Here is a 23,683-nt window from a genome sequence, read left to right as displayed (position 1 = left end):
GTGAGAGAGAGAGAGAGAGAGAGAGAGAGAGAGAGAGAGAGAGAGAGAGAGAGAGAGAGAGAGAGAGAGAGAGAGAGAGAGAGAGAGAGAGAGTGAGAGAGAGAGGGAGAGAGAGAGTGAGAGAGAGAGAGAGGGAGAGAGAGAGTGTGTGAGAGAGAGAGAGAGAGAGAGAGAGAGAGAGAGAGAGAGAGAGAGAGAGAGAGAGAGAGAGAGAGAGAGAGAGAGAGAGAGAGAGAGAGAGAGAGAGAGGGAGAGAGAGAGTGAGAGAGAGAGAGAGGGAGAGAGAGAGTGTGTGAGAGAGAGAGAGAGAGAGAGAGAGAGAGAGAGAGAGAGAGAGAGAGAGAGAGAGAGAGAGAGAGAGAGAGAGTGTATATAACTCTGATTTAACCACTGTCTGGTTAGTAGGGAGAGTGGAGGAAGTCACACAGCGATAGGCCCCGGGGACTGTGTGGGCAGGAGCATGAGGAGGAGGCTGAAGAGATTGTGGTAAAGCTGAGGCGCTTTACTGCAGTTATAGGAGCTGCTGAAGTTCCTAACTTGTCCTCCTCAGGCGTGCACAGTGTACTCTGACACACAGAGACAGGAATGGTATACTGCGTTGTCACTATTACAATATACCATCTGGGCTCGTGGTGTACTGTAGTTGAACCATTCTATTTTCCTCCACTTGTATATAAAGATGCTTGTGTGGTAATGTGTATGATACCGGACACGTGTTGATTTCTGTATACGTATGTGTCTGACAAGGTATTAAAAACAATGTGTGTGTTTGTTTGTGTGTGTTAGGTATGCGTATCCTGGTGACCCTGCTACTGGACACCCTGCCCATGCTGGGGAATGTCCTGCTGCTCTGTTTCTTTGTCTTCTTCATCTTCGGCATTGTGGGCGTGCAGCTGTGGGCGGGGCTACTGAGGAACCGCTGCTTCCTGCCTGAGAACTTCTCACTGTGAGTAGAACTGTGTATGTGCGCGCGCGCGTGTGTGTGTGTGGTGGTGGTGGTGGTGGTGGTGGTGGTGGTTGTGGTGTGGGGATAGGGCTGAGGAGGGTGTGGGTGAGGAGGTTTTGGGTGAGAAGTGGTGAGAAGTGGTGAGTGGGGGGGGTTACGGTTAAGAAGAGGGTAGAAATGAATGGGTTTTGGTTTGATGATAATGAGGTCAGAGGCAAACGAGGTGAGTTTATTTTCTGTAGCAAATGAGCCTCTGTTACTTAATCTGTGTGCGGGCTGTTGATGCGGATTGCTTGGTTTCCAGAACGTGGGATGTTGATACACTGTAAAACCAGATCAGTTCTAGCTGCGCACACATTTTGAGGAAACCGATGACCTCACAAAAATTCCGTTAAGAAACATATAATAGCTGAAGTGAGCAGTACAACCTTCATATGAGTAATACAAATGCCGTTTTTTGGAGTAAGGTAATGCTTAAATTGAACTCCCCCACTAAGCCACGCATCCAATCATTTACCAGTGTGCCTTTGCTCTTCGATTGAATTGTAGAGTTACCACCCATGACATAAGGCCTTATACATAGACCTGAAACTCATCGTTTACAGGCCACATCAGGCCTGCAAGTCTGGCTGCAAAATTCCACAAACAGTAATCTTCCAACCAGGAGTTCTGAAAACCTGGGAAATTAGCCAGAATCTTGCAACCGTAAATGTAAATCACATTACGCTAGTTTGCAAAGTGATGTCTAATTCCTGTTGGAATCTAGCCAGCGTTAGAATATCCAACAGTTGAAATTTGTATTCAGCCGCAAACCTGCAGTCATAATGACTGCCAAGATTAAGCACAGTGGGAGGAGATGACCTAAGCCATTTAAAGTGGAACAACCATTTCAGTAACGGGTGCAACAATTCTATGATTGGATTTGTTTACAAAACTGTCATTTATCTTTGTGTAGCATCTACATGTTAATCAATCAATCATTCAATGTACATGCAAAAACACAGACATTAAAAACAATTCCAAACTATCAACCTGCAGTAGAGAATGCTGGGGAAAAAAAGTTAATTTGTTATCATATCTTTAAAAAATGTAGAGGGTGTGACTTCTCATTTAGTTCTGAGTAAGTACCACAAAAATATTTGAAGTAATAATGACTTTTCATTGACTTTGAGTACAACTTCCTAGAAGTATTTGAGTAAAAAAAATGCCTTGGGGTTGACAGTGTAGGGAAAGTTTGACCTTGGAAAAAAAGTACCGTCAGACATACTGGCCACCACCGCCATTTCCTGAGCAGCGTCATCACTCCTGTATTAATCAACGAGTAGCCATGATTATATAGACGTGATAAATGGGAAGGAGAGGATAACTAGTGAGATTAGAGAGAGACCATTACTGCCCATACACTTAGACAGCAGCGGGCTCTATAAGTAATACATGGTACATGACATTTCCACCATGGTAGTTATGATTTATGACATTTTCTCATAAAGGACCTAAATGTCCTTCTACATTATGGGTTTGTGAAGACTTTTCATTCTATTCCATTTGGACGAAACATTTCAGGTTCTCTTGAAATGTCACGCAATGTTACATTCCCGTCATTTTGTATGTCATAATAGCAGATAAAGCCATTAAAACAGACTGCAACAGCAAGGAGCTTCAATGGAAAGACATCTTTAATCATAACTTTAATTACTGCAGTTTTGCCATTGCATTAGCCACGTGACTGCGCACTATTAAATTCCATGATGGATACAAGGATTAAATCCCCTCCAACGCCAGATTGACTCGCCAGCCGAAGCTGTTGCATAACTCCATCCTAAAGTGTGAAATAGCTTAAATAGCTTAAATAAATATATATGTGTTAGCATATAAATATATAACTGGGACTGCCATAGCAGTACTAGAGGGAGGATTTGGCCCAGTAAGTAATTGAAGCTACTTGTGTGGCTAATGCATCAAAACAAACACACACACACACACACACACACACACACACACGCACCGATCCAGCGTGTCACATCGCCTCCAGGCAGAGTCTGTGTTGACAGACGCACCAATTATCTATCCTCTGACGGAGATGTGCGCCATTAGAGCTAAGCCGTGGTTAACACAGACACCCAGACGAGGGACATACTGTACACGTGCACTCCCGAGTGGCGCAGCGGTCTAAGGCGCTGCATCTCAGTGCTAGAGGCATCACTACAGATCCTGATTCGTTTCCAGGCTGTATCACAACCGGCCGTGATTGGGAGTCCCATAGGGCGGCGCACAATTGGCCCAGTGTCATCCGGGTTAGGGTTTGGCCGGAGTAGGCCGTCAAAGTAAATAAAAATTAGTTCTTAACTGACTTGCCTAGTTAAATCAAGGTAAAAAAATATATATTATGTAAATACACAGATTGCATAGGGAACAATGATGAAAACCCTAGATGGGAGAACTCCACCAACTGCTACACTAACCTTGCTATTATCCCCTCTCTCCTCTCTTCCCTCTAGTCCTCTACCTGTGGCGCTGGGGAGCTACTACCATGCAGAGAACCGTCACCAAACCCCTTCATATTCTCCATGCCTACCTACTAGAACCCTAACTGTAACACTCTCTCTCCTCTCTCGCCAGTCCTCTGTCCGTCGAGCTCGGCAACTATTACCACACGGAGAACGATGACGAGAACCCCTTCATCTGCTCCATGCCCAGGGAGAACGGCATGCGTCTGTGTTCCTCTGTGCCCACCCTGTATGAGGAGGGAGGTCTCCAGTGTCAGATGGACATGAAGTCCTACAACAGCACAGACAACACCACCTGTATCAACTGGAACCAGTACTACAGTAACTGCTCGGCGGGACACGTCAACCCCTTCAAAGGAGCCATCAACTTTGATAACATCTGCTACGCCTGGATCGCCATCTTTCAGGTGAGAAAATGGCGTGGGCGTGCCTGTGTGCATCAGTGGAGGCTGTTGACGGGAGGACGGCTCACAATGATGGCTGGAACAGAGCGAATGGATATATTTTAATAACATTCCACTCATTCCGCTTACCACAAGACCATCCTCCCCAATTAAGGCGCCACCTTCTGTGGTATACATATGGATTGTACGTACGCATATACTCATATATGTAATTGTATGGACAGCAACACAGATACATGTACAGTTGAAGTCAGAAGTTTACATACACTTAGGTTGGAGTCATTAAAACTCGTTTTTCAACCACTCCACACATTTCTTGATAACAAACTATAGTTTTGGCAAGTTGGTTAGGACATCTACTTTGTGCATGACACAAGTAATCTTTCCAACAATTGTTTACAGACAGATTATTTCACTTATAATTCACTGTGTCACAATTCCAGTGGGTCAGAAGTTTACATACACTAAGTTGACTGTGCCTTTAAACAGCTTGGAGAATTCCAGAAAATTATGTCATGGCTGCTTATTTTTGAGTCAAATGGAGGTGTATCTGTGGCTGTATTTCAAGGAACTACCTTCAATCTCAGTGCCTCTTTCCTTGACATCATGGGAAAATCTAAATAAATCAGTCAAGACCTCCACAAGTCTGTTTCATTCCTGGGAGCAATTTCCAAACGCCTGAAGGTACCACGTTCATCTGTACAAACAATAGTATGTAAGTATAAACACCGTAGGACCATGCAGCCGTCATACCGCTCAGGAAGGAGACGCGTTCTGTCTCCTAGAGATGAACGTACTTTGGTGCAAAAAGTGCAAATCAATCCCAGAACAACAGCAAAGGACCTTTGTGAAGATGCTGGATAAGCGTGTGCGAGCAAGGAGGCCTACAAACCTGACTCAGTTACACCAACTCTGTCAGGAGGAATGGGACAAAATTCACCCAACTTTCTGTGGGAAGCTTGTGGAAGGCTACCCAAAATGTTTGACCCAAGTTAAACAATTTAAAGGCAATGCTACCAAATTCTAATTGAGTGTATGTGAACTTCTGACCCACTGGGAATGTGATGAAATAAATAAAAGCTGAAATAAATCATTCTCACTACTATTATTCTGACATTTCACATTTAAAAAAAAAAGTGGGGATCCTAACTGACCAAAGACAGGGAATTTTTACTAAGATTAAATGTCAGGAATTGTGAAGAACTTAGTTTAAATTTATTTGGCTAAGGTGTATCCAACTTCCGACTTCAACTGTATGTACATGCAGCCACATGCACACTTACACTCCGCAAAGCACAGTCAATACTGTTTACCCATAAAAACCAAGGCATTTAATGTTCCAGGATGGCAGTATTTCAGAAGTGTCTCAGGAAGATGGCGTCACTGTCTCATCTGTCTGATGCTAACTTAGTGATCAGCTGCATACGCAGAGCTTAAAGTGTCGTGGTACTTTAAATTGTTGGCACCGGGGTTAGAGACAGCTGATCTTTTGGAAATTGGTTTTACGCTACACTGTACAGTATCTTGTTCAAAAATACCTTTTAAAGCAGCATCGTCAGTGTTTTTTTTTTAATCTCTTTCTTTGTTTTGAAGTACAACAAACAGTTGACTGACCACTTGACTGGTCCCTCCTTAAGACTTTGAAGTAGCTGTTGAGCTGTATCCTTCCCAGGGTTAGGTTGCATTAGGGTGTATGAGACACAGAGACCGAGAGCATAATTGGTTGTACTGCTGCTGTATCTAAGGAATAGGGATGAATAGATTAAGAGGGTCGCTATGGCGATGGAAGTGGAGTGAAGCGCACTAAATATAATTTCTGTCATTTGCTCTCTTGTCAGCCTATTCATCGTAGGGACTTTGTTCGAGTTTTAATTTGTCCCCGTGTTGATATTGTGTCGTTACAGACTTCACAGACATACTCCTGAATCAGAAAGATTGAGGATTTCCACGATTAGCATGAGGACCGCCGGGCCTCGACGGACCGCCCTTTGAGCCATTGAGCAGTCATTCTGACTGCAACATTCCAACAGTGTGATTAATACGTCTCATACACTGTATGATATCGCAAAGATAATCATCGGTTGTGTTCATACAGCAATGAAAAATATTCAGGGGTTCAATCAATTGTATTCACGGAGTGACTGTTACAACTGTGAAACAGGAAACGTGTGTTGGAACACAGTAACAGCTTCTTTTTATAGCACAAAAAATATAGATATATCCCAACCACCAAGATGCAGTGTCAAAGAGTGGAACTCAGCAAAAAGCAAAAAGCATTATAATGAATATGAGCGTTGATGTGACAGCGGTCAAAAATAGTCAATTATCTTCAGCGCGTGCTTGTGTGTGTCTTCATGCAATGGCATCCGTTGGATTTCATTCAACAGTTGACATAAAACCTCGTAACTTTCACCGGCTTGACACACTTTGACATACCTTTGTTTGGTTGTAGTGTTTAATAGTCTCCCTGTCCCGACTTCCGTCGGAGTCGGTCCCTCTTCTTGTTCGAGCGGCATTCGGCGGTTGACGTCACCGGCCTTCTAGCCATCACCGATCCACTTTTTATTTTCCATTTGTTTTGTCTTTGTTTTTTAACACACCTGGTTTAAATTCCCCCATTACATGTTAATTATTTAACCCTCTGGTTTCCCCCATGTTTGTGTGCGTGTTTGTTTTATTGTAAGGCTGTATCTGACGGCTGGTATATTGTTGCCGGGTTTTGTTATTTACGCCCGTTTTAATTCGTGGTACCGGTATTTTTCCAGCACCATAGTATTGTGTTTATACTGGTGTTTTCTTGAATTAAATACCTTGTCCACGCATCTCGGCTCTCCTGCGCCTGACTCCTTTCTCCAGTTACCCACAGCATTGACACTCCCGTTCTCTCTTTATTGTGTCCCTGGCGTCTTGTCATTCTTCAGCACCGTTGTGCAGGTGCCTTATTTTGCGCAGAGGAAGGACCTCCCGACTCACTTTGATCACGGTGACTTGTTTTCTTGGCAAGCAACTCGGCTGCCAATGACAGTGAAGTGAGGGAATTGTCCACGGTGACATTTCTCCCCTTGCCAATTTAAGGTTCCACAATCCTCGTCACCACATTCTCCGACATTCGCTCACCTGCTGCCTGGATATTTTCCCAGATATTGAAAGCCGTTCAGCATGTACAATTGCACAGGCTCTCACTGTGTAGCCTACTCCAACTAGGCCAGAGTAGACTGATAAGACTGCTTGGATTCAGTGGACTGATATACAGTAGGATACATACCATTTTAAGATTATAACTAGAATGGATCAACATAGTAGAATGTTGTTCTTGTTCTTCATTCACAATTGCTGATTACATGATTATGCATCGTTCTCTTCCCCTCGCTCATCATCTCACCCATTCTCCCCCTTTCTCCCCCATCATACTTTATTGAATTGATTTACTCTGCTGTTTTGGCATTCCGTTTCAAGGGAAACATCAGAGTGATTATCTGCTGAGCACTGCACTTTTAACTGTCGGAAGAAGGTGTGGAGCAGGTCCTACTGTTGGGAGGAGGGGCAACATGTGGAAGTGACATGGCCTCGTAAAACTGGTTATAACTCCAGTTGTGTTTGAAATATTAATATTCTAACACCGACAGTGTGTTATATAGACTTATTTTGGAAAAGTCAAGGACAGAGGGGGGGGGGGGCAGGACTTAAAAAATAATCATAAGCAGTCAAAATGACTGCTTTAGCGGATCCAGTGTTAACTCAATCTCAGTGGCTCTGTTCTTGAGGTGAAACTCAAACACAGAGAGAGAGAGAGAGAGAGAGAGAGAGAGAGAGAGTGTGTTCAGAGAGTGTTCAGTAGTTGGTGTGATGTGGATGGTGCACTAGGGAGGGGTTTGAAGTCAAAATGCCTGACCTACAGCCTTTGTTTGTGTGATATCTTTGTCTTTCTGTGTGTCTGTCTCTCTCTGTCTCTTCTCTTTCTCTCCTTCATTCTCGCGCTGATAGGTGATCACGCTGGAGGGCTGGGTGGACATCATGTACTTTGTGATGGATTCTCACTCCTTCTACAACTTCATCTACTTCATCCTCCTCATCATCGTAAGTGACCAAATAAGTGAGGAGAGTTAATTATTAGAATTAATCTATAGTCTGAGTGTGTGTGTGTGAGTGTGTGTGTGTGTGTGTGTGTGTGTGTGTGTGTGTGTGTGTGTGTGTGTGTGTGTGTGTGTGTGTGTGTGTGTGTGTGTGTGTGTGTGTGTGTGTGTGTGTGTGTGTGTGTGTGTGTGTGTGTGTGTGTGTGTCTGTAGCATAATTCAATGCAATGGCATAGCTGCTTATTCAAGCTCTTAGCAAACTCCTGACTCCTGAATGCCCTCCCAGGCCCTTACGTCTGCTTCCAGAAACAACATGCCTCAGTACACCACTCAACATCTGTTCAGTCTGAAACTCCCTTCAGCAGTACACAGCCTGGTGATACAGTACAGGAGTATTATCTCCTCAAGCACACATTCACAGAGCTGGGGGAGCTGCTTCTCAGAGGCTGGGAGGCTAGCCGCTAGCTAACCTGGGGGACTGTCTGTTATTTGTATGTTCAACTCACAGTGGATATGTAGGTGGAAAAACTCCTTAAAGTGTGTGGGTATAGACTCTGTATGTGTTTCTGGTTGCCCCTCTCCAGATTGGCTCGTTCTTCATGATCAACCTGTGTCTGGTCGTCATCGCCACCCAGTTCAGTGAGACCAAGCAGAGGGAGAGCCAGCTGATGAAGGAACAGCGCATCCGTTTCCTGTCCAACGCTAGTACCCTGGCCTCCTTCTCCGAGCCGGGTTCCTGCTACGACGAGCTGCTCAAACTCCTGGTCCATGTCATCCGCAAGGGGTGCAGGCAGGTGGCCCATGTCTGTCGGGCCTTGATGCGCCGTGCTGGGATGAACATCGCAGCCTCTCCCCCTGCCCTGGAGCGAGAGAGGGGGAGCCAGAGAAGGAGGAGGAAGGCTTCCAGACAGGGTTCTGTGGTCTCCAGAAAAGGGTCGATGTCCGTTCATCACTTGGCTCACCAACACCACCATCATCATCATCACTATCACCTAGTGAATGGGAGTGTGAGGGGGGGACTAGGGGGTAGGGGGGTGGAGGGGGTCGGGGGAGGAGGGGCAGACGTGGAGACGGGTTCACATAGCAACAACGGTGGCGCTGGACGGCTCATGTTGGGTCCTCCTCCATCGACCTCTGACCTGAACTTGGCGACCCCGACGTCACCAGCCAATCCCGCGCTGGGCATCATGTGCCACACAGACTGCCACCTGGAGCCCACCACCCCCACTACCCTCACCCCTACCCCTAGCCCCTTCTCCCTGGCACCCATCCCCATGTCCAGGGCTATGAAGAGGAACTCAGTGCCCTTTGCTGCCCCCGGACCTAAGAACTACCCCACCCTACAGCCCAGGACATTAATGGAGTCTAGAAGTGTCAGTGTTACAGCTAGTACCATCAGTAATATAAACCTCAACCTCAATATACCACCACTAACCTTGGAGAGGGGACCACAGAGTCTGGTGAACACACACACACCCACGCCAGGTACACCATAAAACACACGCAAACCATTTGAGAGGGATATGGTGTTTCTGTCTTGTTTTAATTAAAGTCACGATGTGACTGTGATGAAAATTGGGAGAAAATGGGAACATCTATTTTTCTGAGTTACATGTTTGAAAAGGTACAATATCAACCAAGATGCTATTGTATATCTGTTTTCTCTTCCTATCGTCTTCTCCATCCCTCCCTCCAGCCCAGCTATCCAACCGTGACCTGAGTGTCATCGGAACCCTGGACCCCTCGTTCCCCTTTGACCCAGAGTCATGCCCATACTGTGCCAAGGCCCTAGCAGGGGAATCAGAGGGCACGGACGGAAACGAGAACCCCGGGGACTCAGACAGCGAGGGCATCTACGAGTTCACCCAGGACCTCCACCACAGAGACCGCAGGGACCGTCGGGACAGCCGTCAGCCCAGGAAGGGGCAGCGAAAGCTGGGTACCACGGCAGGGCGAGTGGTCCGAGCCTGGAGGCTGGTGTGTGACACCTTTAGGAAGATAGTCGACAGCAAGTACTTTGGAAGAGGGATCATGATCGCCATTCTGATTAATACACTGAGTATGGGGATTGAATACCACGAACAGGTGAGTGTGTGTGTTTTCCTTGGTACATCCTCAGGAGGATTGTATTCGTGTGTCTGTGTGTGTGTAGGTGTTACTAGGACAGGGGAAAGTTGGGATTGGAGAAGCCAAACTGCAGTCTGAAGACTATTCCCTGTGAGTGCAGTGGTTCAGACTGTGTGTAGCTGTGTGCATTGAACCGCTCCTAGCCTTTACTCAACTTCCTTCCCTGAGGCCGGAGAGGAATTCCCATTCTTCCCAATCCTCTGAGCGTTTCATGCAACTCCGGACTGCCTTGTTTACAGGAGCGTAATTGTGACCATGTGAAAGTGTAGGAGAGCGTGTGTGTCTGTGTGTGTGATTTTATGTGTGTGTGTGTGTGTGTGTGTGAAGGGTGAGGAAGGACCCCAAACATCTGAAAGAGATTGCTCTTTCTTTCTCTCTCTCTCTCTCTCTCTCTCTCTCTCTCTCTCTCTCTCCATCTCTCCCTGTCTTTCCCTCTCTCTCTCTCCTTCCCTCTCCCTCTCTCATTCGCTCTCTCACATGCCTCGTGTGCAAGCCATAGCCTGAAGGGAGCACGCCACCGGGTCTCCCGCCTAGCTCACACGCACACACACACACACACACACACACACACACACACACACACACACACACACACACACACACACACACACACACACACACACACACAGTATTTGTAACTGTATTTCATACAGATGTGAGTATATGCGTGTGGTGTTAAAGCAGGTTTGTATTAGTGGATGGGTTGAAACACATTCTTGAGGAGGTGATTGCGTGTGCATGTGTGTGTTTGTATCTTGGCATTTATACATTATGTGTGTGTGTGTGTGTGTGTGTGTGTGTGTGTGTGTGTGTGTGTGTGTGTGTGTGTGTGTGTGTGTGTGTGTGTGTGTGTGTGTGTGTGTGTCTGGGGCTTTAACATGGTGCTGTCAGCTTCCCTCGCCTCCACATCCATCTATAATAGATCACAGAGAGTGTTTTATCTTGTAGAAATCCCCTTTAAACACACACTCTGGATCTCCCTAGACCCGTTAGACGCTAAGCACACCACACCAGATCCACCGGAGTATGCTTTCACCCCTTAAGCCAGTGTTTCACCCCTTAAGCCAGTGTTTCACCCCTTAAGCCAGTGTTTCACCCCTTAAGTCAGTGTTTCACCCCTTAAGTCAGTGTTTCACCCCTTAAGCCAGTGTTTCACCCCTTAAGTCAGTGTTTCACCCCTTAAGCCAGTGTTTCACCCCTTAAGTCAGTGTTTCACCCCTTAAGTCAGTGTTTCACCCCTTAAGCCAGTGTTTCACCCCTTAAGTCAGTGTTTCACCCCTTAAGTCAGTGTTTCACCCCTTAAGTCAGTGTTTCACCCCTTAAGTCAACTCCAGTCCTGCAGTACCCCCAACAGTTGGACCCCCTGACAAACGCACCTGGTTCGACTCATTGAGGGCTTGATGATTAGTTGACACGTTGAATCAGGTGTGCTTGTCTGTAGCTACAGCAAAAATGTATACAGTTGGGGGTACTCGAGGACTGGAGTTGGGAAACACTGGCTCAAGTAACAAGACCTCAATATTCAACGTTGTCCAAGGGGGATAAACGTCAAATGTAAGTTAAGTTTAGGCATTCATTCCGAATGGTTAATGTAAGGGTTAAGGTTTAGGATACCTTTGCTAAAAAAATAACAAATAAACTAGTGCCTAGCACTGGGGTTGCACACGTCAACTACATACGCCCATCCGCCATCTCTGTCCACAAGCCCTCAACTTGATGGTAATTGTGCACACTGTTGCCCCTAGTGGCCTGTTTTTATGGCTTCTCCCGATGTCCTGGGGATCTAGACGAACGTTGAATATCTCCTTGGATCTTGAGTGACCTGTCTGCCCTTAAGAGTCCCCCTTAAAGTTACAGTTCACTCAAAAATCAAAGTTTGTTAGGCATTGTCATATTTCAAAAGTGAACTAAAGATTCCACACTCAACGGCATTTGTTATTGAAGTGGAAATGTTCTCCGAAGAGCAGTGCCCTTCAGCAGTGGATTAGTTTGAGCTTGTTTGAGTTTATTTATTTATTCTTGCTCACAGATGAAACTGAAGAAATGCAGAATTTACATGACTAATAATTGCAAAACACTCATTTAAAATACATTTAAAACACATAATACGTGACATAAATAGAATACAGAACAATAGAAAACATTCCAGGACATTTTTCATGATGGAAATGTAAATATTAAAATGTGATTTAAAAAAAAAAGATTGGGGGGAGAATTTTTAAGCTCTAGAATTATTATACAGTCGTGGCCAAAAGTTTTGAGAATGACACAAATATGAATTTTCACAAAGTCTGATGCCTCAGTTTGTATGATGACAATTTGCATATACTCCAGAATGTTATGAAGAGTGATCAGAGGAATTGCAATTAATTGCAAAATCCCTCTTTGCCATGCAAATTAACTGAATCTCAAAATAACATTTCCACTGCATTTCAGCCCTGCCACGAAAAGACCAGCTGACATCATGTATCATGCATCATGGAATCATTGTTCTTCCTCTGTCAATCATGGTTACCTGCAAGGAAACACATGCCGTCATCATTGCTTTGCACAAAAAGGACTTTACATGTAAGGATATTGCTGCCAGTAAGATTGCACCTAAATCAACCATTTATCGGATCATCAAGAACTTCAAGGAGAGCGGTTCAATTGTTGTGAAGAAGGCTTCAGGGCGCCCAAGAAAGTCCAGCAAGCGCCAGGACCGTCCCCTAAAGTTGATTCAGCTGCGGCATTGGGGTACCACCAGTACAGAGCTTGCTCAGGAAGAATTTTGGAGAAGCCACTTCTCTCCAGGAAAAAACATCAGGGACAGACTGATATTCTGCAAAAGTTACAAGGATTGGACTGCTGAGGACTGGGGTAAAGTCATTTTCTCTGATGAATCCCCTTTCCAATTGTTTGGGGCATCCGGAAAAAAGCTTGTCCGGAGAAGACAAGGTGAGCGCTACCATCAGTCCTGTGTCATGCCAACAGTAAAGCATCCTGAGACCATTCATGTGTGGGGTTGCTTCTCAGCCAAGGGAGTGGACTCACTCACAATTTTGCCTAAGAACACAGCCATGAATAAAGAATGGTACCAACACATACTCTGAGAGAAACTTCTCCCAACCATTCAGGAACAGTCTGGTGACGAACAATGCCTTTTCCAGCATGATGAGCACCTTGCCATAAGGCAAAGTGATAACTAAGTGGCTCGGGAAACAAAACATCAATATTTTGGGTCCATGGCCAGGAATCTCCCCAGACCTTAATCCCATTGAGAACTTGTGGTCAATCCTCAAGAGGCGGGTGCACAAACAAAAACCCACAAATTCTGACAAACTTCAAGAATTGATTATGCAAGAATGGGCTGCCATCAGTCAGGATATGGCCCAGAAGTTAATTGACAGCATGCCTGGGCGGATTGTAGAGGTCTTGAAAAAGAAGGGTCAACACTGCAAATATTGACTCTTTGCATCAACTTTTTGTAATTGTCAATAAAAGCCTTTGACACTTATGAGATGCTTGTAATTATACTTCAGCATTCCATAGGAACATCTGTCAAAATATCTAAAGACACTGAAGCAGAAAACTTTGTGGAAATTAATATTTGTGTCACTCTCAAAACGTTTGGCCACGACTGTACAGTCTGATAACAGTGGGTAGAGTGGCGTTTCTCAGGCGGTTCGTACGGGCAGTTATACAGGACAGTTCGTGGCTGTTTCTCAGGAGCCTGGTGGTGCAGTTACTTCTTTTTGGACGAAGCAGGTTATTCAGTGGATGGTCAAGAGTGGGCATGTCCTTCACCAGGTGCACTGCAGCCTGCTCTACCCTGCTCTGCAGTGACGGGAGCTGTGGTTGGACTGCTCCACCTCTGGAGATGATCCTCAAGGCTCGCCACTGCACCCTGTCTAGTTGGGCCTGCTGATTTTTACTGCATCCAACTAACAGCACTCCACCGTACTCCAGACAAGGTCTGAACAGTGTGGTATAGACTGTGACCAGCTCTTCAGTGGGTAGGCCATTTCTGGCAAGAACAGTCAGGCGTTTTGAGGCCTTCCTCACTGTGTGGCACCACTGAGGTTAGAGTCTAGATGAAAACCAAGATACTTAGTTGTTGTTACCACTTGGTACTTTCTGTCCTCCTAGGATTAGTGGTGCAGGTTGTGGATGGTCTCTAGAAAAACACATCTCAATTTGCAGACTTTTTCCCATTCAGGAGCATGTTGTTGAATGTGGCCCACTCTTCCAGCTGCTTTGCCGCCAAGCCCATGGAAATGGCCTCTTTCATGCTGGTTAATGGTATGGCTCAGGACAGTCCTACATCGTCTGCATACCTAGTGTCCAAAGTGTTACTGAAGACAACTTTTCGGGTGGACAGATATGAAACAGATATGGTGAGACGTCGCCCCCTTGTGGCACACCAGAGGTGACCTCTGCCCAAGGGCTGAGCCATTTGCCATCACCCTCTGACTTCTTCCTGTGGTGTAGCTGTAGAGCCAGGCTAGTAACCATCACCCTCTGTCTTCTACCTGTGGTGTAGCTGTGGAGCCAGGCTAGTAACCATCACACTCAGTCTTCTTCCTGTGGTGTAGCTGTGGAGCCAGGCTAGTAACCATCACCCTCTGTCTTCTACCTGTGGTGTAGCTGTAGAGCCAGGCTAGTAACCATCAACCTCTGTCTTCTTCCGGTGGTGTAGCTGTGGAGCCAGGCTAGTAACCATCACCCTCTGTCTTCTTCCTGTGGTGTAGCTGTGGAGCCAGGCTAGTAACCATCACCCTCTGTCTTCTTCCTGTCATGTAGCTGTGGAGCCAGGCTAGTAACCATCACCCTCTGTCTTCTTCCGGTGGTGTAGCTGTGGAGCCAGGCTAGTAACCATCACCCTCTGTCTTCTTCCTGTCATGTAGCTAGGCTAGTAACCTTGGACAAAGTTCAATGTCAGACAGATGTTGCAGAAGCTTTGCGTGGTCTACCCAATCAAAGGCTTTGGACATATCAGCAATTAACACCCTCACCATTGTTAGTTTTTTGGAGAGCAGGGAAAAGTATGCAGTGCGACACAACAACAAAAAACACCAACACCAACAAACATTTCAAACATTGTTGCTCTCGAGCAGCTGCCTGGAAGCGCCAAGGATGTTGCTTACAATAAGACAGTGAAAGTTGTTTTGGGGGGAGTGTACTTTTGTAGCTGTATCGCACCCACTTCCTCAAAGTGTTGAAAAGCATTGGGGTCCGAGCCCTCTGTCTTGGGGGAATAGAGAGACTAGCCACCCAACCCACTTGGAAAAGAGTGGAAATGGAAATGAAGGAGTGGGATATCTGGTAGTTTCTTAGAATACTTAACAGGGTTGCTAGGGTTGCTAAGTGGTAAGTGGTGGAAAACATGGAGGCGGGTGGTTGGAGGGAGACATGTTGGCTGGGTAAGGTTGATTAAATGGGATGAGAGGTTGGGGGCGGAGGCCCACTTCTTTTTAGTTTTGTTGTTTAAACACTGTACCAATATTTTTTGAATATTGTTCCTGTAAACCCCCCAATTATTTTTTTTGTAAAATATTCAACAAAATGCTGTCACCATAAAATAGAATACCTACAGAGAGAACTTTGAGGTGTGGTTCTGAGCAAGACTTCACCGACGTCTGGTTCTCTCTTTCTCTATCCCCCCTCAGTGTCTAACTACAGAAGACCACCACACAGTCTCAGCTCCTTTATGGCTGAGAATGACCTTCATGGGATGACATTGGATGTAATAGTCACGGGTGGTTGTAGGATTGGATGAGTGTAGATCAATGTTTTGCCACACCAAACTTTTCACACAGGCACACAGAAGGACAAACTCACACGCTCTTGCACACACTCAAATCAATGTTTCGTCTCTCCAAACTTTCCCAGCCTCGTCTAGAGATTAGGAATCCATGTCAGAGGAACCCAGACGAAGAATGGGAACGAGGGAGAGAAAGAAAAAAAATTGAATAACGAGGGAGCAGAGAAGAGGGAGAGGGATGGGTGGATGGGGAGAGGAGAGGAGGGAGCCGAAAGAGGAGGGAGCCGAAAACTATAAAACTCTCTCCTAAAACCTCCAGCAGTGTGTGTGTGTGTGTGTGTGTGTGTGTGTGTGTGTGTGTGTGTGTGTGTGTGTGTGTGTGTGTGTGTGTGTGTGTGTGTGTGTGTGTGTGTGTGTGTGTGTGTGTGTGTGTGTGTGTGTGTGTAATTGGCGTTTGATAGTGTTTGCTGAGCGACCGGGTCAGAGAACGATAGTGACCCTGTGAATCTGGATGCCTGCTCCACGCGCACACACACACATGAACACACACACGCACACCATGTGGGTCGGCTGGGGGATAAAAGGACTGAGGGAGTGTGTCCCTGCCAGAATTCCCCAGGAGTCCAAGGAGAACTTCACAGGGAAGCTGGAACATTGGAACACTCAATCAGAATGGGAGGGGGGACTCTCTTCTACTCTACCCCCTCCCCTACACACACACACACACACACACTTCATCATGCTCTATCTATTTGCAAAGGCCAATCAATATTTCTGCTGCCAGTAATTCGATTTAATGGTCTTATTAATGTTTGATTATTATGATGACTAACAGGATGGGTGCGTCTGATTCAGATGGCCTAGCTATCAATTTACCATTATGCACGGTCCCCCGCTGCTGCTGCAGCTGTGTGTGTCTGTCTTTGTGTGTGTGGTGTGGTGTGCAATAAACACAATATATAGTTCATAATGATGGTCAACACTGGGTGTCTGCATATGTGGTTTTTAACAAACACACAAAAACGGGTCAGGCAAAGAGTGATGCAATCCACTCTTGGACAACTTATTACACACGGACATACCACCCCCCCCCCCCCCCCCCCCCCCCCCCCCCACACACACACACACACACACACACAGATATGTACTTATCACTCCCTGTGGTAGATACTACAGTACTTACTATAGAATTCTGTGGTAGCCTGTAGTATAAGGGAAAGGGGGATACCTAGTCAGTTGAACAACTGAATGCATTCAACTGAACTGTGTCTTCCACATTTAACCCAACCCCTCTGAATCAGAGTGGTGCGGGGGGCTGCCATAAATGACATCCATGTCTTTGGCGCCCGGGGAACAGTGGGTTGGTTAACTGCCTTGCTCAGGAGCAGAACGACTGATTTATACCTTGTCAGCTCAGGGATTCAACCCAGCAACTTTTCGGTTACTGACAAAAAACCTATTCCCCCTCAGGAGACTGAAAAGATTTGGCATGGGTCCTCAGATCCTCAAAAGATTTTACACCTGCACCAGCGAGAGCATGCTGACTGGTTGCACCACTGCCTGGTATGGCAACTGCTTCACCTCCGACTGCAAGGCACTTACAGAGGGTAGTGTGTATGACCCAGTACATCACCAGGGCCAAGCTTCCTGCGATCCAGAACCTCTATATCAGGCGGTGTCAGAGGAAGGCCCTAAAAATTGTCAAAGCTTCCAGCCACCCTAGTTATAGACTGTTCTCTCTGCTATCGCACGGCAAGTGGTACCGGAGCGCCAAGTCTAGGTCCAAGAGGCTTCTAAACTGCTTCTACCCCCAAGTCATAAGACTCCTGAACATCTAATCAAATGGCTACCCAGACTATTTGCATTGCCCCCACCCCCACACACTCTTCTACACTGCTGCTGCTACTCTCTGTTATTATCTGTGCATAGTCACTTTAATAACTCTACCTACATGTACATATTACCTCGACACCGGTGCCCCCCACATTGACTCTGTACCGGTGCCCCCTGTATATAGCCCTGCTATTGTTATTTACTACTGCTCTTGAATTATTCTTACTTTTTTTTAGGTATTTTCTTAAAACTGCATTGTTGGTTAAGGACTTGAAAGTAAGAATTTCACTCGCATTCGGCACATGTGACAAATACAATTTGATTTGATTGGATATATCCAGCCAAATCCCCTCCCCCAATAATGCAATTTGTGCCACCCGTAAGTGAGAAACCTACATGCCAAGTATAGCTCATATATTGTGTTCCCTGAACTTTCTCGGAACTTTCTGGTCAGACCGCAGTTCTACTTAGCTACAGGTTATGGAAAATGTGTTTAGTATTTCTCCAGTGGGTTTCCTGAAAGAGAAGGCCTTCTTCTTTTTGAAAGATAATTAAAAAAGAGATTATAGTTAACGCTACAATAAATACTACAGTATACTACAGTCTGTGAAAACACTACAGTAAATTCTGCAGTATACTATAGTACATTCCACAAAAACACTACAGTAAATACTACAGTATAGTACAGTCTGCAAAAACACTACTGGAAGTACTACAGTATACTACAGTACATTTTGCAAAAACACTACAGTGAATACTATAGTATTTACACTAGTATCACGCACGCACGCACGCACGCACGCACACACACACACACACACACACACACACACACACACACATAACCTGTAACACCCAGCTTGACCTTCCAGACACTCCTTCCACTCCAAGGTCAGGACAGGAAGAGGGGGAGAGAGGGGAGAAGGGGTGGAGGGAGTGGATAGATAGAGGATGTATCTGCTCCCTCTCCCCAGTTACTGTAAGAGTGTGACCTTTTATGGTGTGTGTGAGTGCGTGTGTGTGTGTGTGTGTGTCTGTGTGTAAATAGTTGCCCTGCTTCCAACTATGTGACACAGGCTGCTCCATTTAAACAGAGGGCAGTTTTCTACTTTACATGAAGGATACTCACCTTTGTTCTTTGCAGTAAACAAATGAGTGAGGGGACTTTCAACCTCTCCTGCCCGTCCCTCGTCATCCATCCATCTCTCTTCTTTCCTTTGCTTATGGTGGGATTGTTTTCCCCCTGAACTTCCTCTCTCTAACTTACTCTCGTTCTCTCTCTCGCTCTCTCTTTACACCTCTACATTTCGTACATTGTTAATAAGAAAACAGGGGTTTCAGGTCTGGCTCTGGGAGAGGAGGGAGGGGGGGGGTGGTGTGGCAGCCATCCTGACTGCCAGGTCTGCATTCCTGTAGTCAAGCAGGATAAATATTATCTCAGCTCACAAAATGTAGAGTTACAGTCGACCTATTGTCTAAGAGTATCTGGCATTATACAGGTGTAGGATCTCAATTTGACAAGTTTCTCACAGCAGGACAATGATGCTGCAGTAACAGCACATGTGAGTTATTGTGTGGATTATAATGAATGGACATTTTTGGAGCAAATGAAGTCAGACATTTTAAAGTGGAAATTACAAACTTCACTCCGCTCACCCTGTCCTCCACTGACACTGACCAAAAAGGGACACCGTCTTCCAGCTGATGGCGAAACTCGAGTCGCACCGGATTATTTACAGTCATGTACAAATTCATGTTGTTACTCCTATGAACAGAGAAAGTTAACTATTCCGCGATATTAAAAAAGACCAAAGTCGCTAGTAACAACAGCAATAACTATACACTTTCCTACTCATTCATTCATGCTACAGTGCTTGTTATGGCGCTGAGTGGAAATAGGAAGAACGCACCTTTTATGGGTTATAAAAGTGTTGAATACAAAGTGTTGACAGAGGTGAGTAAGAACTTAATAAACCTGAACTCACTCATAAAAACAGCATCTCTTTTCTGTGTTCGTTGACAGTCTCTCTCTAATCATGTTTTTAAACGTTATGAAATCTCACAGTATCAACTTTGCTATAGCTTTCTTTTATGTCTGCTACGTTACTGCAGACACGGTCATCGGAGTCATCCGATTGCCCAACGGTTCGGCCTATAGTGCACTTGACGAATCGAGCGCACCGCCATGCAATCTCCATAGACAAACATTGACAGTAGAATTACCTTACTGAAGATCTCAGTGACTTTCAACATGGCACCGCCATAGGATGCCACCTTTCCAACAAGTTAGTTCGTCAAATTTCTGCCTTGCTAGAGCTGCCCGGTCAACTGTAAGTGCTGTTATTGTAATGTGGAAACATCTAGGAGCAACAACGGCTCAGCCACACAAGCTCACAAGCCGAGTGCTGATTCACGTAGCGCGTAAGCGCGTACAAATCGTTTGTCCTCTGATGCAACATTCACTACCGAGTTCCAAACTGTCTTTGGAAGCAATGTCAGCACAATAACTGTTCGTCTGGAGCTTCTTGAAATGGGTTTCCATGGCCGAGCAACCACACACAAGCCCAAGATCACCCTTCGCAATGCCAAGCGTCGGCTGGAGTGGTGTAAAGCTCATCGCCATTGGACGCTGGAGCAGTGGAAACGCGTTCTCTGGAGTGATGAACCGTGCTTCACCATCTGGCAGTCCAATCTGCCCCAATACATAGTGCTAACTGTAAAGTTTGGCGGAGGAGGAATAATGGTCTGAGGCTGTTTTTCATGGTTTGGGCTATGTCCCTTAGTTCCAGTGAAGGGAAATCTTAACTCTACAGCATATAATGACATTCTAGACAATTCTGTGCTTCCAACTTTGTGGCAACAGCTTGGGGAAGGCCCTTTCCTGTTTCAGCATGACAGTTTTCCTATGCACAAAGCGAGGTCTATACAGAAATGGTTTGTCGAGATTGTTGTGGAAGAACTTGACTGGCCTGCACAGAGCCCTTGACCTCAAACCCATTGAACACCTTAGGAATGAATTGGAACGCTGAATATGAGCCAGGTCCAATCTCCAAATAAAAGTTCCCAATCTCGCTAATGCTCTTGTGGCTGAATGGAAGCAAGTCCCGCAGTAATGTTCCAACGTCTAGTGGAAAGCCTCCCCAGAAGAGTGGAGGCTCTTATAGCAGAAACGGGTGCTCCATATTAATGCCAATGATTTTGGAATGAGATGTTCGAAGAGCAGGTGTCCACATATTTTTGGTAATGTAGTGTATGTACAATTGAAGTCGGAACTTTAAATACACTTAGGTTGTAGCCATTAAAACTCGTTTTTCAACGACTCCACAAATTTCTTGTTAACAAACTATAGTTTTGGCAAGTCGGTTAGGACATCTACTTTGTGCATGACACAAGTCATTTTTCCAACAATTGTTAACAGACAGATTATTTCACTTGTAATTCACTGTATCACAATTCCAGTGGGTCAGAAGTTTACGTACACTAAGTTGACTGTGCCTTTAAACAGCTTGGAAAATTCCGGAAAATTGTGTCATGGCTTTAGAAGCTTCTTTTTGAGTCAGGTGTACCTGTGGATGTATTTCAAGGCCTACCTTCGAACTCAGTGCCTCTTTGCTTGACATCATGGGAAAATCAAAATAAATCAGCTAAGACCTCAGAAAAAAAATTGTAGACCTCCACAAGTCTGGTTCATCCTTGGGAGCAATTTCCAAATCACGGAAGGTACCACGTTCATCTGTACAAACAATAGTACGCAAGTATAAACACCATGAGACCACACAGCCGTCATACCGCTCAGGAAGGAGACACGTTCTGTCTCCTAGAGATGAACGTACTTTTGTGTGAAAAGTGCAAATCAATCCCAGAACAACAGCAAATGACCTTGTGAAGATGCTAGAGGAAATAGGTACAAAATGATCTACAGTGCCTTGCGAAAGTATTCGGCCCCCTTGAACTTTGCAACCTTTTGCCACATTTCAGGCTTCAAACATAAAGATATAAAACTGTATTTTTTTGTGAAGAATCAACAACAAGTGGGACACAATCATGAAGTGGAACGACATTTATTGGATATTTCAAACTTTTTTAACAAATCAAAAACTGAAAAATTGGGCGTGCAAAATTATTCAGCCCCTTTACTTTCAGTGCAGCAAACTCTCTCCAGAAGTTCAGTGAGGATCTCTGAATGATCCAATGTTGACCTAAATGACTAATGATGATAAATACAATCCACCTGTCTGTAATCAAGTCTCCGTATAAATGCACCTGCACTGTGATAGTCTCAGAGGTCCGTTAAAAGCGCAGAGAGCATCATGAAGAACAAGGAACACACCAGGCAGATCCGAGATACTGTTGTGAAGAAGTTTAAAGCCGGATTTGGATACAAAAAGATTTCCCAAGCTTTAAACATCCCAAGGAGCACTGTGCAAGCGATAATATTGAAATGGAAGGAGTATCAGACCACTGCAAATCTACCAAGACCTGGCCGTCCCTCTAAACTTTCAGCTCATACAAGGAGAAGACTGATCAGAGATGCAGCCAAGAGGCCCATGATCACTCTAGATGAACTGCAGAGATCTACAGCTGAGGTGGGAGACTCTGTCCATAGGACAACAATCAGTCGTATATTGCACAAATCTGGCCTTTATGGAAGAGTGGCAAGAAGAAAGCCATTTCTTAAAGATATCCATAAAAAGTGTTGTTTAAAGTTTGCCACAAGCAACCTGGGGGAGACACCAAACGTGGAAGAAGGTGCTCTTGTCAGATGAAACCAAAATTGAACTTTTTGGCAACAATGCAAAACGTTATGTTTGGCGTAAAAGCAACACACCATCCCCACTGTCAAACATGGTGGTGGCAGCATCATGGTTTGGGCCTGCTTTTCTTCAGCAGGGACAGGGAAGATGGTTAAAATTAATGGGAAGATGGATGGAGCCAAATACAGGACCATTCTGGAAGAAAACCTGATGGAGTCTGCAAAAGACCTGAGACTGGGACGGAGATTTGTCTTCCAACAAGACAATGATCCAAAACATAAAGCAAAATCTACAATGGAATGGTTCAAAAATAAACATATTCAGGTGTTAGAATGGCCAAGTCAAAGTCCAGACCTGAATCCAATTGAGAATCTGTTTAAAGAACTGAAAACTGCTGTTCACAAATGCTCTCCATCCAACCTCACTGAGCTCGAGCTGTTTTGCAAGGAGGAATGGGAAAAATTTTCAGTCTCTCGATGTGCAAAACTGATAGAGACATACCCCAAGCGACTTACAGCTGTAATCGCAGCAAAAGGTGGCGCTACAAAGTATTAACTTAAGGGGGCTGAATAATTTTGCACGCCCAATTTTTCAGTTTTTGATTTGTTAACAAAGTTTGACATATCCAATAAATGTCGTTCCACTTCATGATTGTGTCCCACTTGTTGTTGATTCTTCACAAAAAAATACAGTTTTATATCTTTATGTTTGAAGCCTGAAATGTGGCAAAAGGTCGCAAAGTTCAAGGGGGGCGAATACTTTCGCAAGGCACTGTATATCCACAGTAAAACGAGTCCAATATCGACATAACCTGAAAAGCAAGGAAGAAGCCACTGCTCCTAAACCGCCATAAAAAAGCTAGTCTACCATTTGCAACTGCACATGGGAACAAAGATCATACTTTTTGGAGAATTGTCCTCTGGTCTGATGAAATAAAAATAGAACTGTTTGGCCATAATGACCATCGTTATGTTTGGATGAAAAAGAGGGAAGCTTGCAAGCCGAAGAACACCATCCCACCATGAAGCACAGGGGTGGCAGCATCATGTTGTGGGGGTGCTTTGCTGCAGGACTGACTGGTGCACTTCACAAAATAGATGGCATCATGAGGTAGGAAAATGATGTGGATATATTGAACATCTCAAGACATCAGTTAAAGCTTGGTCACAAATGGGTTTTCGAAATGGACAATGACCTCAAGCATACTTCCAAAGTTGTGGCAAAATGGCTTAAGGACAACAAAGTCAAGGTATTGGAGTGGCCATCACAAAGCCCTGACCTCAATCCTATAGAAAA

General features: G+C 45.1%; 1 protein-coding gene across 1 annotated transcript in view; it reads left to right on the top strand.

Moving 5' to 3' along the window:
• The window catches only part of LOC110498733 (calcium channel, voltage-dependent, T type, alpha 1G subunit), a 198,628-nt gene that overhangs the window by 48,838 nt on the left and 126,107 nt on the right, over positions 1-23,683 (top strand). Inside the window, exons 4-8 of the mRNA XM_036956460.1 lie at positions 787-946; positions 3,566-3,860; positions 7,842-7,934; positions 8,515-9,415; positions 9,627-10,015. Of these exons, the coding sequence (XP_036812355.1) occupies positions 787-946; positions 3,566-3,860; positions 7,842-7,934; positions 8,515-9,415; positions 9,627-10,015 (1,838 nt within the window). The remainder of the gene's footprint in view (positions 1-786; positions 947-3,565; positions 3,861-7,841; positions 7,935-8,514; positions 9,416-9,626; positions 10,016-23,683) is intronic.

Source organism: Oncorhynchus mykiss, chromosome 20 (assembly GCF_013265735.2).
Source record: "Oncorhynchus mykiss isolate Arlee chromosome 20, USDA_OmykA_1.1, whole genome shotgun sequence".
NCBI classification, from domain to species: Eukaryota; Metazoa; Chordata; class Actinopteri; order Salmoniformes; family Salmonidae; genus Oncorhynchus; species Oncorhynchus mykiss.
This window is presented reverse-complemented; position numbering and strand designations above follow the sequence as displayed.